The 19,142-nt window shown below is 46.8% G+C and overlaps 1 protein-coding gene and 1 long non-coding RNA gene across 2 annotated transcripts; both read right to left on the bottom strand.

The window, feature by feature from the left end:
* Positions 1–749: 749 nt before the first annotated feature.
* LOC123934229 lies at positions 750–4,130 on the bottom strand. Its single transcript, XR_006816755.1, has 3 exons — positions 4,037–4,130; positions 3,370–3,452; positions 750–880 (listed from the first exon to the last, which is right to left on the bottom strand). It is a non-coding gene; the product is annotated as an uncharacterized LOC123934229 (long non-coding RNA).
* Positions 4,131–4,650: 520 nt separating this feature from the next.
* Positions 4,651–19,104, bottom strand: LOC123933613 (transport and Golgi organization protein 1 homolog). Its single transcript, XM_045992952.1, has 15 exons — positions 19,077–19,104; positions 16,107–16,183; positions 14,921–14,942; positions 14,046–14,134; positions 13,735–13,815; positions 13,276–13,386; positions 12,717–12,780; positions 12,412–12,550; positions 10,090–10,191; positions 9,381–9,441; positions 9,237–9,272; positions 9,090–9,157; positions 8,872–8,966; positions 7,814–7,878; positions 4,651–4,712 (listed from the first exon to the last, which is right to left on the bottom strand). Exons 1-15 carry the CDS (start codon positions 19,102–19,104, stop codon positions 4,683–4,685), a joined length of 1,068 nt encoding a protein of 355 aa, XP_045848908.1. The 3' UTR covers positions 4,651–4,682.
* Positions 19,105–19,142: the final 38 nt, after the last annotated feature.

Here is a 19,142-nt window from a genome sequence, read left to right as displayed (position 1 = left end):
CCCAAAGCTGCTGGAGGATGGCTGTGTCCATGACCTGGGGAGGAGAAGGGCTTTGCAGAATCCAGCAGCTCTGCTGCAAAAGGGATTGGCAAAAGGGGCCTAAAAGGTGACAGAAGCATACACCCAACTCCTCCTGCTGCAGAGGAAGGGATGGGTCTCCTGTCAGGGACCTCTGCCCTGCCCATCCCTCAACAGGTTAACTGTGGGAGGACTGTGGGGCATCATGGGTCTTACCAAGAAAACCGCCACCAACAGCTCCCCTCAAGGCCCCCCTGGTGGTTGGGAGGCAGCTGGTAAGGCGAAACCACTGCACAAAACCCGGATTAATGCAGGGCCTCCTCACCAGGCTCTCAGGGCCTCGCCAGACACTTCATTCTCTGCTCACTGTCACAGCAGACCACTGCCTGGGGACAGGCACCTGTCTTGGTGATCACGACCCGCTCCAAACTAACAGGTGCCATGTGCTCAAGAGGATCTGTCACCAGAGTTAATACAAACACCAGCGGATCTAAATTCAAGCTGGCACCCTCCCCAGAAGGATTCCTGGGGTCCCTTGCAGTAGAGGGACCATGGAGAGTAATCATGCTCTATCCTCTGTCACCACCACTGCCCCCAGGGTGTTATCTCTATGTGAAGGCTTCACCCTGTGCACTCCAAGGAGAGGGACTGTAGGTCCTCCTGAAGGCAGACGGTGACACAGAGACAGAACCGTGAACGGTTTATTGGGGGGTACCAGGAGAGACAAAGCACAGGGGACAGGATGGGCAGGGAAAGCATTCAGACCACCAGGCAGAAAACATTCATATCTTTACTAAATAGAAACTCATTGGAGCCTGGCTGCTGGAGGTCAAGGAAGTCTTCAGACCACAAAATGATTAGCCTGTAAGGCAAAAGGATTTGGGTTAGTACACTGGGACCTTATGTTTTCCCAAATGCTCTTTGCCTCCCATAGTGTATCGGAGGCCTTGGATGAACACTTGAGTGTGTGGCCACCTCTGCAAGTCTATACCTAATAGAAAATAATTGTCTTCACATCTGACATATAAATCTCTGATTGTACCCATTCTATTAACTATCTTTTACTTCATTGTGGATAGGACCTAAAATTTAATAGAAAACGGGGCACTTTGCCTTGTCTTTGAAATGAGAATTGCCACTATCTGGACTGAGGTGTTACACTCTTAGTGTATTTTGTGGACTTAAATGAACATTTTTTGGACGCTCATGGGCATGGAGCTATTTTCATTTAAAGAGTGAGAACAGTGAATGCTCAGAGCCCAGATACTTTGTCAATTTTGTTTTTTGAGACAGAGACAGAGGAAGGGCAAACGTGTGAGTGAAGAGGGAAGGGAGAGAAGATGATGGATAGAGAGAATCCGAGATAGGCTCCACACTCAGCACCGAGCCTGACTTGGGCTCAATCTCAGAACTTTGAGATCATGACCTGAGCAGGAATCAAGATGATGCTGCATAACCGACTGAGCCGCCCAGGGCCCCCTGCGGGTTCTTTATGTACTTCAACTCCTACTGCTCTAGTGACCTCAGAATCCAGTATGCTCTCCCTTTCACAGATTAAAAAAAAAGCTGAGGCCCAGAGAAGGCCACCCTGAGAGCTGGTATTTGGGCTGAGAAATCAGGAACACGGGCAAATCCCCGGGATACTGGGACTGAAGTCCCTGGGGAGGTGCACAACTGCAGGCAGGGTGGTGATGCAGATGCAGAGGCTGGTGACAGGGCTCCAGCTAGGGCAGCTACTCGTCAACCCTGATGCCCCCACTAACAGTCTGACTTGGGCTGAGGCAAGGGCGGCCACCCTTCACCGGGTCACCGTCCCATCTTCACTTTTTCTCACTGGGGGACATAACCTCAGCCAGACAACAATCCCCAAAGACCATGTTAAATTTCCCAAGTCTCCATGACAGTCTTTCACATGGTTCAGAACCTTCAGAAATTCAGGGAAACAAAGCTCCTCATATACTACAGATGAACGGCTTCATGGCAAAAACAACATTCTGGACACATAATGGCATTATCCACACTGTGTGTGTGAACACATGCAGCAGTCAGTACTGACTGCACGGTGTCCTCACACTCACTCTGAAGCTGCTGGCCTGCCGGGAATGGCCTCACCCTCCCTGAGAGAAGCCCAGCCTCTCCCTGAGCACCTCATGCCTTCTCGGCATCCACAACCTCCTGTTTCCTGTAACTTGGGGCTCCCTCCCTTCCTTCTGGATACATCTCTCGTTCTTCCCTCATACGGAACTCACTGTCTATGTCCTTTCATCAGTGTGTCCCTCCCTTCTGTCAGACACACAACCTCAATTCCTCACATTACGAGCAGGACTCAACCCTCGAAGAGCACAGAGCGTCATCTCTGTACAATGTGTGTGTGCACTCCTGCTGTGCCCAGCTTTCGGAGAAGGGCAGCTCTCCATCACCACAAGGGACCTGCCCACCCCCTCAGTATGATTGGAAGATAAGGTCCATCAATTGTATCTACAGAACAACCGGAAGAAAGTTACCATGTCCTTAGTGATCTACAGAACAACCGGAAGAAAGTTACCATGTCCTTAGTGGCCTTCACTCCACCATGACATGAGAGGTCAGTGGGCGGCACCACTGGTCCTTGTGGAGGATGCTCCAGCATCTGTATCTGACACCACATGGAAAAGACAGAAGCTTTTTCCCCTGGAAGTGACTGAGCAGCATTTCAACGAACCCTCTACACCTGCCTCCGGCATCTGCCACTGTTTCTCATTCTCACCTCCCTGACCAGAGAAGACCATTTCCCACAAGTTTCCAGACTGCAGAGGACAAGGGCAGACCCCTACCCTAATGATCCATGAAGGGACCACAGCCCTGCGTCAAGCGTGTATACAACTAATGAAATGACAGCTCAAACCCTACATGCTGTAGATGAAGTGAGAGGGGTTTCATCCCTCCCAAAGCAACAAATGCAGATGCTGGACGTGCATGACGGTAAGAGACAGATGTCTGCCATTGTGCAGCAGAGACATTTCCTTCCCAACAATGGCACCTGCCCGTGCTCAGTGTGTGCAAAGAGCCAGGCACACGCATGTGTGTCCTGAGGAACTTCAGAATCTTAAAAGCACCCCCAGCCCTGTTTCCCCTTCAAAGTCAAGCCCTGAGCACCATCTCTGCCTTTGCTCAACTGACACAACCACAAGGTAAAGATCTGGAAACAGAGATGCCTGTAAGCTCCGCATGAAGACTTGCCGCTTTGAACGGGAAACGACACCACACACGGACCCCAGGATATACAGAACACACACAGGTCAGGTCACTGTGCTGCGCAGAGAGGAACAGGACTCCAGAAATGGGTACAACTGAAAACACCCCTGTACTTACTTGGTTCTCCTCTGGGACCTTCTTGGGTACAGTGCTGCTATTGTCCCCTTGAGCTCCATGGGCTTCTGAATGGGAAGGAAGCCCTAGAAGGGACGGAGGTGGATTCAGATTGGCGATGACCATGCAGGATTCAAGCCAACCTCCCCCCCCCCCCCGCCCCAGCCTATTCTACGCTCTTCCTCGGCCGCGTCCTTTGTGTTTCTCATAGGACTCCCCTCACTCCTGTGGGTGAAGGAGGGAAGGAAGTCCCTCAACCTCGCGGATATGACCACTCTGCCCAGGGAGCAGATGTTTCCAGGACTAATCTAGAACGCTGGACAACTGGGGCCTCCACACATGACAGTGATGTGAAGGTTGTGCTTTCTCCAGCCCAGAGTCCAAAATATCGTGCCTGCGCAGTGCACCTGGGCAATGCTTCTATGTCTGTCCTCTGTGAAATGTCACCTTTCTTCTCCACGGCAGACACCTGCTGCCCAGTTCTGTATGGTGAACCAGACAGTCCATGAGATGGATGTCCACCCAAAGTGGAGGAATGTTACCATCTCTTCACTCAGATTTATCTTTGCATTGCAAAGCCTTGTGGTACCACCTCTCCATCTTCTCCTCTAATGGATGTGGTTCAACTATGAATATGCTTTACGACTCACGTCAATTCAGATCATCTCACCATGTGGTGGAGGAATGAGGTGTGGCTGAGGCCCCCATGTCCACCACTGTGGAGGTGGAGGAGGAGGAGGGAAGCCTGGCCCCATGTGGTAGGGCATACAGAGGGGTCCTGGGCAGCGAGGAAACACTCTCACACCTGTACCAACCTGCTGAATAGACAGGAAAATATTTTAGTAAAACAGAAAAAAGTTGCAACACCAAGAAAAGAAACCAAAACAGAGTTCTCAGTACCTGGCTTCTTCAGGTGAGCTGCATCGTGCTAGAAAACGTACATGCCCCTCCCAGCTCGTGCCAGTACAGTGAGGAAGGAGAGGGCAATGGCTGTTACAGGAATAGCCTGTCAGAAAACATCACTGCCCATGTCTGCCCATGATCACCAGCAAGAAGTAGTGTCTTAAAGATGAAAAGGATCATTGCAAACTAGTAAAGCAGCACATTCCAGACACGGGGGCATCGACGTCCAGGACAACACTTCCTCTTTCCTCCTCAGCCACCAGAGAAGATTTTATTTTGGTCAGAATAGAGAGAATGTGACGAAATGGCCCTTTTCCCGCAAAGTTTCCGAACCACTTGAGAGGAACTGTTTGCTTGTAAGTCCCCGACTATCGCCATGGTGCCTCGCCTCCTGACAGCGGGTCCTCGATTCACTACCGTTTCTGTCCATGGCCACAAAGACCCTTGAGGAAAGAGGGGGTTGTGGTCTGACAGAGGTACTGAAAAGTGTGTTCCAAGGAACATGACACCAATAACCCTTATTTACATTCAGCAGCTGTGTTTCTCTTAAAACAGAGTCATTTCCACATGAAAAAATGTTCATCATCACTAGCCATCAGGGAGATTCAAATTAAAACCACATTGAGATACCACCTTACACCAGTTAGAATGGCCAAAATTAGCAAGACAGGAAACAACATGTGTTGGAGAGGTTGTGGAGAAAGGGGAACCCTCTTACACGGTTGGTGGGAATGCAAGTTGGTGCAGGCACTTTGGAGAACAGTGTGGAGATTCCTCAAGAAATTAAGAATAGAGCTTCCCTATGACCCTGCAATTGCACTGCTGGGTATTTACCCCAAAGATACAGATGTAGTGAAAAGAAGAGCCATCTGTACCCCAATGTTTATTTTAGCTTCCCTATGACCCTGCAATTGCACTGCTGGGTATTTACCCCAAAGATACAGATGTAGTGAAAAGAAGAGCCATCTGTACCCCAATGTTTATTGCAGCAATGGCCATGGTCGCCAAACTGTGGAAAGAACCAAGATGCCCTTCAACAGATGAATGGATAAGGAAGATGTGGTACATATACACAATGGAGTATTATGCCTCCATCAGAAAGGATGAATACCAAATTTTGTAGCAACATGGATGGGACTGGAAGAGATTATGCTGAGCGAAATAAGTCAAGCAGAGAGAGACAAGTATCATATGGTCTCACTTATTTGTGGAGCATAACAAAGAACACGGTGGACATGGGGAGATGGACAGGAGAGGGAGTTGAGGGAAACTGGAAGGGGAGGTGAACCATGAGAGACTATGGACTCTGCAAAACAACCAGAGGGTTTTGAAGGGGCGGGGGTGGGTGGGTGGGAGGTTGAGGAACCAGGTGGTGGGTAATAGGGAGGGCACGTACTGCATGGAGCACTGGGTGTGGTGCAAAAACAATGAATACTGTTACGCTGAAAATAAACAAATAAAAAAAAAAGAGTCATTTGGAATTTTCAACATACAGAGTTCCAGAGTCATATTGTCCAGTGGGAAATGAAGATGGGAAGGCCAAATAAGAGAATTCACAAAAATGTATATGCTTCCTGATGGAAAACTCCACACGTGTGATGAGAAAAGAAACCAGCTTTTATGGTAACTTAGGACCAAATGACCTGCTCCTGGAAGCCCAGCTGAAGGGCTGGGAGGCACTGGTCATGCAGGTAATCACTGGCGTCCCCCATTAGAACGCGTGTGAGGGTTGTGATTATGACAGTGCACCTGAGAGCTTTGATACTTCAAATTATTTGTGAAAGGGTGTAAGTACGTGGGTTCTGCACAGCATGTTTTCCAGCAGAGGTAAAACAGGGATGGCTCATGAAACTTGCCCTGAGAACGTTCTAGACTGCAAAGGACACAGTATAAAATACAGAGAGAGTTTTCCCCAGGTTCCATTTGTGAGGATTACCAGACCCATCTAACCCCGGCATGAGCACTACACCAGTTGCACCTGAACGTAACCTAAAGGGAGTCGGACCAACCAGAGGACTTCACTGTGGAGGGCACGGTCCTCCTCCCCCCGTTACTTCCCCGGGGTGCACTGTGGGCAGGCAGGGGTGCACACACACGCACACGCATCTTCCCTACCACCGAGTTGCAAGACAGTAGCACTCGTGCCAGAACGGCTACCCATCTCCTTCGTCTCACCTATAGCCTGGGGTGAACAGAGGCCGTGGGGAAAACTACCATCACATGTTAATATAGGTCTGCACCTCGACAGAGATAAGGAGTCTGCCACCAAGGATAATCAACTAAGGAAAAAACTACATTTCACACACAGGCTGGAATCTACATGCAGGACCACACTCCCCCATCATGGCAAGCACAGCATCTAATTCTGTACATTGAGAACAAACACAATGAGAGGCCATGGGAAGCCCGGTGTCCACACGTAGAAGTGCAGCCACTCATGGGTCAACCGGAAGCCCACAAGCCCCCACCTGAGCAGCTCGGCTTCCCTCCCTGACAAAGGGGTCTTCTACGCTCCACAGCGCTGTCCATGGCCACAGACTCATGGCCAAGAAGATACGAGTATCTGGAGTCCTACAGTAGACCTGGAAGAGTGCTTTCTGGGAGAAGCATGACCACTACAAGTGAACAAGATCAGCTCCATAGATCCACATCCCCGACACTCGGACACTCCTTAGCTCAGGCACAGAGCAAATGTGTAGTCCTTGGTGCTGTGAACCAATGAGGGGCTGATTCGACATCCCCAAATGCAAACCAGTGAGTCTGGAGAGCACATGCAATGCTCCCAGGATGGGTCTGGAGAGACGCTATGAGCGGGCACAGCCACCAGACTCCATCTGAACCCACTCACGGGAGCACAACTGAAACACGAGTGAGGTGTGGGCTCTGCGCAGAGTCACCGGGATTCCCTCTTCAGGGCTGATGCTCCAGGGGGGCGTTTTCTATGACACACCTGGCACCTGGCAGCGTTCACCATCATCTCACCCAGGGGCCAACTGAAGGGATTCCAGCTCACGTCTTTCCCCACACAATTGGAAAGCACAGGAGGTCACAACTCACCTTCTCCACCATTACTCAAGCTGCCCAAAGTACGTGGCACAAGTGTGAGGCAGTCCTGGCTTTTCCCATTTTTCCATCTGTGAGGACCTCTGCAGACATCCTCCCAGGTTAGTCTCCTGACCCAAAAAACCAAAAATGCTCCTTCTCCCGCAGGAAAGCAAACCGCAAAGTCAGCCGGACTAGCTGACTTCACTGTGGAATGAGACGTCATCCTCCTCGAGGTATTTACACACATGCGCACAGGCAGACATACACGCACGAGCTGAGCATCCTACCATCACGTGTCTCTAAGCATCTACAGCTTTGGGAGGAAGCATGAAATTGAGGATCTCTAACGGAGCAGCCCGGAGGCTCCTGAGTGAACAGCGTGCATTCTGAAACGGGTGATCGCAGGACACACGCAACACCACAAGGCCAGGACAGGGTGCTGTCCACACTGCAATACATTTCAGAAACGGACACAGCTGAAACTGCCCGCAATACTTACCATAGCCATCTCTTGGTCCTTTCGAGGGTCGGTGCTGCTGTTCATCCTGGGAACCGGTCTCGGTGCTGGATCAGACAAAGGACAGAGGTTTATTGTGGTTTGCATGCCCTCCATGCCTCCTCTCCCATCTTGCACACTTTCCCACACTCTGGTCCCTTATCAGAGGGTTTCACCCATGACTCAAGTGACTCCTTTGCTAAGAGAGACACCAGTAACCTGATTCTTGTGGGAGACACTCCAGGACCCTGGTTCCAGTGTTTCCATAAGTAATCCATCACGAGTGGACAGGTCGGGGTACACCTGGCTGGAAATCAACACTAAAATTGGGGCACTCAACACACACCAGGCAAAATCACTTTGTCTTCATAGATTAAACATCTAAGTGAGAATAGCCTGGGGTGGTTGACATCCACACACCCCCAGCATGAATGGCCCACGTTCTCTTCTCAGGCCACAGGTGGATGGCTCATTTGTCCAGCCTGTGGATGAGACCTAGCATGCGTGACTGCCCAACAAGTATACATTTCAGGGAAGAAACAGACTTTGACAGTTGTATAGTCACGAACAAAGAAAACACAGGCAGACTGAGCAATAAAGCTATGGCATTGCACCGATAACATGAGAGGAGTAAAATAGATTTCATTGATGAATGTGGTCCTATAGATTACAAATAAAACAAAAATAGAGGAACCTCTATAACGAGTAAATAAGTGCCCTTTTTCACAAATAGTCTTTTTTTTCCCCCAAGGCTTGACCACTGAGTCGAGCTGGGAAGGGAGCTCGGCTCCCACCTTCTCAGGCTCACCTCTTCAGAAGGGGGTAGCAGAAGGGAAGGTGTGGAGGGGTGTGAGCTCCATCTGTCACAGCGGCAAGTGTCCTGCTGTCTGGGGGCATATGAGGAAAGCACCCTCCTGTCACCCCTTCAGACAATCTGCAGGCCTTACATAGTGCTTGTGATTCTCTCCAGGACACACAGCGATCACGCACAGGAACGGGAAGGAAACTGTGCACTTTCACAGCAGAAATCAGGCTGCTGCATTTCACATCATGCTCCCTACCTTGCCACAGAGGCTTCTCCAACTCAGGCCTTGCCCGCATCGGTCCGTGCCACATGGATCCCACAGGCAGCATCTCCCCTTCCATCATGCGCAGTCTTGAACACAGAAAAAGAATGGACATCTCTAAGAATTACAACACCACGTCCTCTCCTGGGCACTAAACAGCATACCCGTCACCCATCCAAACACCCGTAAAAACTCACGTCAAACTCTCACACCTGTATTCCAGGTAGGCGTTCTCCCTTCTCTGCTGCACTATTCTCCTCTCCCAATCTCGAGCCTTCATCTGCGGGAGAAAAACACACCCACCTTCAGTTGTGCCGGACTGTGTCCGAAACAAAGATGAGGAAAAGGAAAACACTTACCCAGTTAGCCGCAGCTTTCCTCTCCTGAACTGCGATCTGAAAAAAGCCAACACACCAAAAACCCATGTTCAGGGCCCCAAGGGCTACTACCATCACCTGCAGGGGGTGCCAAGGGGTCAGTGTGTTGGGCATAATTCAGGTTACCTGGTGTTTGAAGGTGAACTCGGCCTCCAGCAGCTGATCTTGCATTTCTTCCACTTGTTGCCTGTGAAGGACAATTGTTTTCATCAGACAAAACCCAACACTGGGTGTGATTTTCAATCATCTGCCCAAGTGACCATCCTCCTCTCTCAGTCCCCTCATACAATTGATCCTGACACAGGAAACACCTTCACCTGATTATAATTGGAAGGATCAAAGCTATTGTTACAGCCTTTCCTTAATTGTTTTTCGTCGCCTGCAGGTTCAGAATTGACATAATTTCCTTACCCGTTTTCAATCTTTCCCTCAGTTATCACATGACAAGTGTCTTTTGTCATGAAGCTCTATTCTCCTTTAATTCTATCCTCACCATGGTTCCCAGGGTTGCAAAGACCAGCGTCATCAGATGGCACTACAACGTTTATAGGTAAGATTCATCCTAGGACAAACTGCTCTCCTCAGGATGAGGACAACTGACACCAAGGACGCTGCTGTGGAGCCAGTTTTCACAAGGTCATGCCAGCACTGGGGACCATGACATGTTTAGTAATGTAATTGTTTTGTTCCTTATCTTTCCATGTCTGTTAATTCTCTCTGGATACATCCTCTGAATTTTTGTTTATATTACTTGAGTCCTAATAATGCACAAAGATTAAAAATCCAAACGGAACAGGGATTTCAGGAGCCAGTAGTATGTAGTGTCTGGACTTACCTATACTTGTCCATTTCTTCTTTGGTTACCTTCAGATTTGCTTCGGCAGCTAACAGCTCATTCTTGGTTGCATTCAGTTCATAAATGGTCTCTTTTAGCTTCCTAAGATGGGAAAGATATATCCATTGTCCAGGAGACAAGGTCCTGAATTTCTGCCATTTATCCTCCCAGCACACTTGATGGCCTAGCTTGGAATGTCTCCGCTAAAAGCACAGACTGACAACACAACAGGAAAATGAATGAAGGCCCCATTTAGGCTTAAAGAAAAATCAAACTCTGGCTGCTGCCAAGTTCCCTGCAATTGGACTGCCCTCATACTTCTCTATTTCAATTCATTCAACATGTCACCAAATAACATTGCACTTTGTGCCCTCTCAGAGTTGGTCATTGGTTTGCGATGGTGAAGGCTCATTTCAATTCAAAGCAAAAAGCCAAGCCTGACCAGCTACACCCATTAGGATGAAGCAGTGGCCCATCATTAGTCTCACACCTCCATCAGGAACCCTGATCCTCAGAGCAAGGCTGGGCCCAACACACTCAGCCCAAAAGGAGCCTTCCAGAATGTGGTTTCACTGGCATGGAAACTCTCCCACACCGCTCTAGGCTTTAGAAGTACAACCCCTGCCCCCTCGTGAAAGATCCCGGTATAGGAAAAGGCCAATCTTCGTGCCAAAAGTATGTCCTCAAGTAATCCAGGTGAGCTGTCACATACTCAGGGTGTTGTCTCCAGGGAACAGACTTCAGATAGAAAACTGTCAACTCCATTGAGTCAACCTTCTTGAACAAGACCAAGTGCATGAATAGTGAACACAGCAAACGGTGATGTTAAAAATGTTGGTTTGCTGGGCTGCACTCAGACTCGTTTGTTCGTGGTGTCGACTGACAAGTTTTCAACAGAACATTTGTCAAGAATATATGCAGAAAGACTTTAGAAACAGAGACAAAAGCTCTAGAAAGAGAAGGACATGAGCATGTGCTTCTGGTCTCTCCAGTATCCTTCAGCAAATGTCTTCTGGAGCGGCAGTCAATGTGGGGCTCAGGTATATGGTGTTGAAGAGAGAAAGGTGGGCAGGACACTGGACCACCCCCCAAGAAGAACTTAAAATGAACAGAACCCAGGTGCCTGTGAGAGAGAGCAGCCCCTACCCCTGGAATGGGAAGAAATAACACAAAGATGAGTCTCCAGGGAAGACAAGGAACAGTTTTGCTTTTCAACATGAATGAGGGACTCCAATGTCCTGATCTCCTCCTGAGAAACAAAGGAAACCCTGGACACAAGAGCAAACTTGTGAGTGAATGCACCCAAGTTCTAAAGAGCACATGAAGAAACATGAGAACCAGATGGAGAAGGAGGAAGCCTAGGAGAAAGCCAGCCTGGCAGTGGGAGCCAATCTCCCCAGGACACATCAGTGAATTCCAGAACAGGCGAGTGAATACAAAGTAAATGAACAAGCAACCTTTGGGGGACAGGTTGGAATGCAACAAACGATGTTCCCATCCAGCCAACAAAGATGAGACTCAGTGAAACTGCAGGCTTTGGTTCGGATCTGGGAGAGTGACACCTAGAAAATCATGTGGAGGGGTCCCAGGCTGGCTCAGTCATTAAGTATCTGCTTAAAAGTATTTGATTCAGGTCGTGATCCCAGTGTCCTGGGATCGAGCCCCACATTGGACTCCAAGTTTGGCAGGAAGCCTGCTTCTCCCTCTCCCACTCCCCCTGCTTCTGTTCTCTCTCTCGCTGTGTCTCTCTCTGTCAAATAAATAAAATCTTTTTTAAAAAGGAAAATCAGGTGGACAGGAAATACCCTGGCCTTCTTAGCAATTGGGCTGCAGCAAATGATCTCAGTTGTACACCAGATGACGGGACCCAGTATTGCTGGAGCCCAAGCCCTCGTTCCACAAAGAAACTTTCCTTATTTCTGCAGGAAGAGAATTCCATTTCTCTCTCCACATTCTGGACCCAAGTCTCATGCTGAACAAGAAATGGACCTAATGCAGGACGTGTAAGTGCACATGGTTAGAGTGAAACTGAAGGGACAATGTAGACTGACCCAGAGGGGATCCAGGTATCAAAGTGATTAATGCTGGCACCTTCCCCCTTCTACCCCAGTGAATCACACAACAACGTGTGGCAAGTCGTTAGAACAGACAGGAAAATGCAGGTTACACAAATCAAGATAGGAAGGACACGCGCAATTCTACAGAAAGCATTTGGCAAAAGTACTCTAAGGTCCCATTCCAGAAGTTCCAAATACACTTATCTAGACTTGCCACCACATAAATTTATGCAACAGTATTTATGACAGAACAGCAATAGCTTACTCTTCTGCAGTCAGTTTTTGTCTTTCAGTGAACTCCACCACCATATCCACTTTCTTCTTTAGCAGGTTCAATTCTGCTTCTTTAGCTGTTTTCTGAGAACGCAGGGCATTATACTGGTCTTCCAGGAACTTTTCATATTCTGTAAAGGATGAGTTTCCTTTTGCGTGTTTGTGCCATGACCCAAGAACTTGCTTTTGATGGGGAAAGGAGAAGGCCAAGACCGTGAAGGCAGGAAGGCATTCTTTCCCTTGCCGATGCAAACTCATTGCCACCATATGGAGATTTCTTTCCCCAAAACAACGTACCTTCCATTTCTTGGTTTTTGGGTGCCAAGGCTCTCAGTTCTCGATCATCCAATTCATCTTGGACCTTTAAGACAGATTTGAGAAAAGACATATGAGGGCACCAAACAGGACAGGATCATGGAGGGCAACAAAGAAAGCCCTTGAGGCATAAATAGAATAAGGAGAAAGTAAGGAAACTAGTTCATGTCAAAAAACGCACAAATGGCTTTCTTAGTGGAACAGCTACAAACCAAAAAATCTTCTTCTATACAATTGGGCTTGCTATCGCCCTTCATCGCTCATGTATTTTGTGGCATTATCTACATAACTTGGAGGGCAGCGCTGAATGATGTGATGATTACCCAACTGTGAAATAAACCATACTTCCTAGACCTTGAAATAGCCATCCTCATGGTGGTGGTCCTAAGTGAAATCGCAGCTCACTGTTCAGTAGGAGCTGCAGTTCCCAGACACCCACTCTCTACTGAGTAAACAGCACACGGGTACACTGCACTCACCTCACCCAATGAACCAAAGCCTCCCGAGCCACATTATAGGACAATTAACACGGAACTCTTACCACATCCACATTCTTGATATCCTTTTCTCTCACAACTTGTAAGAGAGCCTGTTTACAATGAAGGATGTCCTTCAGATTTTCATTAATCTCTTCCACATTTTTGATGTTCTCCTTCAAGAAAATATATTGAAATATATATATGTATTGAATGAGTGACAATGATTCATTCCTTGGGGCATTTGGGTGGCACCTGGATGGTCCAGGCTGTGGAGTGTCTGACTCCTGCTTTCGTTTGCCTCAAGTCCTGATCTCAGGGTCATGGTATTGATCCCTGCTTCAGACTACACACACAGCATGGTGTCTCCTCGGGATTCTCTCTCTCTCTCCTTCAGACACCCTCCCCTCACTCTTTCCTTCTCTCAAATCAATCAATCTCAGAAATAATAATAATAGTAATAGTAATTCATTATTTTTATTTCTGTTGTTAGAACACAATTCAGGCAAAGAAAGGGTTCTTACTTTCAATTTATTTACTTCAGCAAGGGAAAGCTTCTCTCTTTGTTCTCTCTTCATTTCTGCTTGCTTCTTTGCTTCCCTGATCTATAAAGCATATGAAAAAGGAATCAAAATCCCAAAAGAGCATCATGTTAGAGAATCCTATCTAACAATGTGTAACTCCTTTCACAAAGAGAGGCGGTGCTCTACATTTGTGAAGCTTCTCTTACTCAAGGACCACTCAGGATCCCATGAAATAGATCAACAGAATGAACTAGCAGAGGAGAAAGTGACCAAAATGAAATCACAAAAAGTATTTGAAAGGGCACACATACCTTCTCCTCCCAACTAGCTATGTTTTTCTCAAGATCTCTGTTTTCCTTTTTAAGGTCATCAATCTTCTTCTTTATTTGGTCTAAAGTAACTGAAAGGAGAAAAAAGAATTTTAAGATAATCAGCAAAACCAGCGACACTGAATAATCCCAGTGGGATTGAATGATGCGGCCAGAGACACATTCTCTGACACGTGGGTGTCACTAACTTGTTAGCGTTCCCATTGTGCCTGAAGAAAGCAAGCACTCACAGTGATGAACAATGACATTCGATGGTTTCCAAATCGCCTGACGGCCACCCAGGCCGTCAACAGCCAGCACCACGGAATCACCACAATCCATGGGCCCCAGACACTATCCATTAGTGGATAGTAGATTAGCGGGCACACAATCTATTCCATTCATTCTCCCCTGGCAGGAAAGTCTCCCACCACTTTAGACTCAAAACCATGCTTTAATCCTCTCCTATGATGCATGCTCTGCATGGCAATATCTGCCTTCTTCTCTAAGTGTAGCCTGTTTGTTAGACTCAGAGAGTTTTCTCCTCTTGACGTTTCACCAAGAGTCAGCTCCTGGCGAAATACTCACTCCAGACCTCAGGCTGTGATCATCACTTGCCTCCTACACATCTCTCTGCAAAATTACACCTTGTATTCTCCCTAGTCCCATGAGGTGTTCCTCCTCCTGGTCTCTTAGAGAGGACAACTCCCTCCACATTGTCACTTAGACTCCACACGGGGAAGAGAACCATTTTCAAGACTTAACAAGTCAGTGAGACATCAGAAGTCACCATATTCATCCCTCATCAAATTATACCCACATCATACACATCAAAACCGAGAATTTTTGGCAAAGAAAACTGAAGCTGGAAATCTTACCTCCATATTGTCGAGGCTTTATCTAAGAGAGGAAGAAACAAAGATGAGCTGGATTTGAAAACATAATACGAGTAAAAATCTATAGTTCAGATAAATACTGAATTTGTAATCCAAAGATATTACAATAATCACTTTGCTTAGCAGAATGATTTCACAGGATTAAAAAAGAAGACAGAGTTAGAATTTCCTGATTAAGTCATCATAGTTCACAATCCATTTCTGATAAAGAGCACAAGTGTGTATGACTTCTTTTTTTACCCCAAATCTATTCCCAATCTATTCAATGAATGTTCAACCTGTTCAATTTTGACAAGGGATCATGCAGACATTTAAAATATTCATTATTTCACCATTTCCCTAGCTTTTTTTAATGTTAGTAACATACAGTTTGTCATTAGTTTTTTCTCATTGTATTTACTGAGAAGGAATTGAAACACTGTCCCCAGCTTTACTGAGATACAAGTATATGGTGTACAGTGTGTTGATTTCACATATTTATAGATCGCAAAATGATTACCACCACGGCTGCTCTTTGGGCCTGCCCCATGGTTGCTTTTTGTGGTGTATGTAATAGAGTATTGCTGTTCTGTGTCTTCAGATGAATTTAGTGCAAGTTCCTGCCATCCTAATTACAACACAAAACATTCCCCTCACTGTCAGTTTGTTGACTGCCTCTTTCCACTCAATTCTACCCTACAGGTGTTGTGTGTCTTTTTTGTCTTTCATGGGGCATGTTTCTGCGATGCATCCATGTTGTGTGGGTCTCACATCTCTCAGACGGGTATTGTGGCAAATCATTACACTATGTGTGGCCTTTTGTGTCTGGCTTCACCCATTAAGTTCATTGTGGAGATGCAGAACCAAGAGAATTAGCAGTAAAACATGTGGGAAGAATTTCAGATTCCATAATGGGACAAAGGGAATAGATGTTAAGGTCTTGGAAGCGCCCACAATGGATTATTTTGTGGCCAACAGAATGGTCTGGGAGAACCTCCAAATTGGATCATATGCCAAGTGGGAAGGAAGGTATTAGGTGATCTGTATAAACCAGGGAAGCTTGGTAGGCACCATGGGGGAAACCTGGAGGGGCTTCCATGGGTCCCTTGGAAGAGCTGGTCTTGACTTCTACTCCAGCTAATTGCTGCTTGGCTTTCTTGAGTTTTGCTCTGTGGTACATGAAACAAACCTGCAGTACTGTGGAATGGATCTCCAGTTTCCAGGCCAATTCTTTCTGAAGGTTGGGGAGTGGGGTATGGATTCCTGCTAAGCAAGGATTCAAAATTGGCCAGTTCTAGTTCAGTGAATGTGGTTCCTTTCCTTTGTGAATGCTTCTGGTGCTTTCCTTTAGGAAGGTCCCTGTGCTGGACATCCCAAGATCTAGCTGTGTCCCCATGCTCTGGTCCTGTGTGTCTCTCATTAGTGTTTGATGCAGTGTTCTAGGATTCACTGTTAGTGTATAACACCCAGTGCGCCATGCAATAGGTGCCCTCCGTAATACCCACCACCAGGCTCACCCATCACCCCATCCCACACCCCTCCCCTCTAAAACCCTCAGTTTGCACCCAAAGTCCATAGTTTCTCATGGTTCATCTCCCCCTCTGATTCCACCCCCTATTTCATTTTTTTCTTCCTTCTCATAATATCCTCCATGCTATTCCTTACATTCCACAAATTAGTGAAACCATATGATAAGTGACTTTCTCTACTGGACTTATTTCACTTAGCATATGTCCTTAACGTTTTTGCAACCCAGTATCTGCACTGAAGTATAGAACCTGGGACTATTTTAAAGTCCTGGAAGGAAGGACAAAAGAACGCAGGCAGACAGGCAAGGGAGCAAATGCTGTGTCATAGATATGACTCTTTCCTTCTCTAGAAAGCTTTCCTGAAACCTTACAAAGAGTTGACTGTTTGCTGAATTCACACACAGTTAGGGCACATCAGGTGCTATGAAGCTTCCCAGACTGTTTCAGACGGAGTGTCATCAAAAAGAAGTAAAAGCCATCGAATGAGAAAAAAGAGTGGCCCACGATGAGAGATGAAGCATAAGCCAAGACAGAAAGACAGCTGATGTTTCCAAAAAGGGGAGCCAGGCAATTCAGACTTGAGTCATCCTGATGTTATTGAAGCTCAATAACGTCTCGGCCAGACCTCATTTTGACACCATTAACATATTTCCCCAGTCAAAAGTTTTACAGGATGATGAGAGATTGAGGCCAACCCCCAAATCTTGCCAGGATATTGGAATCTCACCATGCTGTCAACAATCCAGTCATAATAATGTTGTTGGGGAGAGTGCATCAGTGCAGGGCAATCAGGAAACCATAGTTATTCCTTGAATTTCACATGTTGATTAGGAACCTCTGAGCTCCCCTGGCCCTTGTCACCAGCCCCATAGGCAGGGGAGGTGGAAAGGTCGATGGCTACACCAAATACATAATAGTTTTCTTTCCTCTTTGAAGGGAAGTTTTCTCCATTGGCAGGGAGAGGGGGAATATCCCCATTTAGAAAGAAGCTCAAAAGGGGTCTTTCTTCTTAGAAAGGACTGCCCTCAAGCGAAATTATGTCACCAGAGTCTAACTCGGGCTTTCCCAAAGACTAAGCCACAGAGGTGAGGGAAATGCTCAACTCCAGTGCCATCTCTCCCTGCCTCAACGATGAATACCTCAGTCTAACCCCGAGCCAGAGGAGCAGCAAACCTCGCCCTAACACCCACCTACCTCAGTTCCTTTACCAGGACACAGTATCTAGATTTCAACACAACCCTACAAGACATACTACAGGTAAAAACTATGAGATCAAGCACGAGAATCACACTTCCTGTGGCAGAAGTGATGGGTTAGCAGGCTGGGACTTTAAGGTCCCTTCCATGTATGATACTGGATCTCAGGGAAAAGTGCACAAGAGGAAGAAGAGATGGTAAATGTGGGCAGAGATATGAAACTCTAAGACTGTAACATGATTCTGGACAACAACACCATTACAGAACTCAAGAGTGCTTGTGCTGGCTTCATGAAGAGGCTCAAAATAAACCAGAGGAAGGAATCATTGACAGTAAAGAATGTCCAGTAGAAACTTCCTTCCAAAAAGGAAACAGAAAGGGTGCCTGGTTGGCTCAGTGGGTTGAGCCTCTGCCTTAGCTCAGGTCATGATCTGAGGGATCAAGTCCCGCATCAGGCTCTCTCCTCAGTGGGGAGTCGGCTTCCTCCTCTCTCTCACTCCGCCTGCCTCTCTGCGCCCTTGTGATCTCTCTCCGTCAAATAAATGTTAAAAAGTTATTAATAATTCAGAAAAGCAACACAAAGACAAAAATTACAAAGACAGCACAGAAAATCCAAGACCGGTAGGTCACTGCAAAATGTGTAACACACACATAATAGGAATACCAATTCCTATAGGAGAGTGGACAGAGAGATATTTGAAGCAATAATGACAGAGGATTTTCTGAAATTAATCGAGTTACCAAATCAAGATCCAGGGAAATAAAACATCTAATGCAGGATAAATATCAAAACACACATACAAACAACGAACAAAAAACACCAATGATGTCTCTTATAGAATATTCAGCTACAGATCATTAAAGACAAAGAAACAGTTCTGGAAATCTGGAGCAGGGGTTGGGAGTGGGTGGGGGAAGGGGGAGAGGGGAGCAGTAACACCTTACTCCAGAGGAAGAAGGATGAGAATGACATCACACTTCTTTTCAGAACCCATGCCATCAAGAAGGATGAAATGTTTATAGTGTTTAAAGAAACATCAAACTAGAAACCTGTGGCCAGTGAAAGGATCCTTCAAAACACACCACAGAGTAAGGAAACCTGTCAGGAGTAATGACAGGCATTATTTCAATGATAAAGGGGTCAATTCTCCAAAAAGACACAACAACTTCTAATGTGCATGCATCAACAACAGAGTATCAGAGCACATGAAGCAGAAACTGAAAATATTGCTGGTGGAAACAGATGAATCCATTCCTACACCGGGAGAATTCAAAACCCTCTTATCACTCATTGACAGACCCAGAGATACAGAAGTTCCATGAGAACACAGGTGAACTGACGAGCATCACCCATCCACTGATGCAGTCTGCCCCCTAACATCGGCAGAATACTTCATTCAACAACGAAAGTATAGGCACTCCTCTCAAGCTCACATGGAACAGTCACGGAGAGAGAGGCCATATTCGGGGCCAAACAACACATGTGAACCACCAAAGGAA

Source organism: Meles meles, chromosome 21 (assembly GCF_922984935.1).
Source record: "Meles meles chromosome 21, mMelMel3.1 paternal haplotype, whole genome shotgun sequence".
In the NCBI taxonomy this organism is placed as follows: Eukaryota; Metazoa; Chordata; class Mammalia; order Carnivora; family Mustelidae; genus Meles; species Meles meles.
This window is presented reverse-complemented; position numbering and strand designations above follow the sequence as displayed.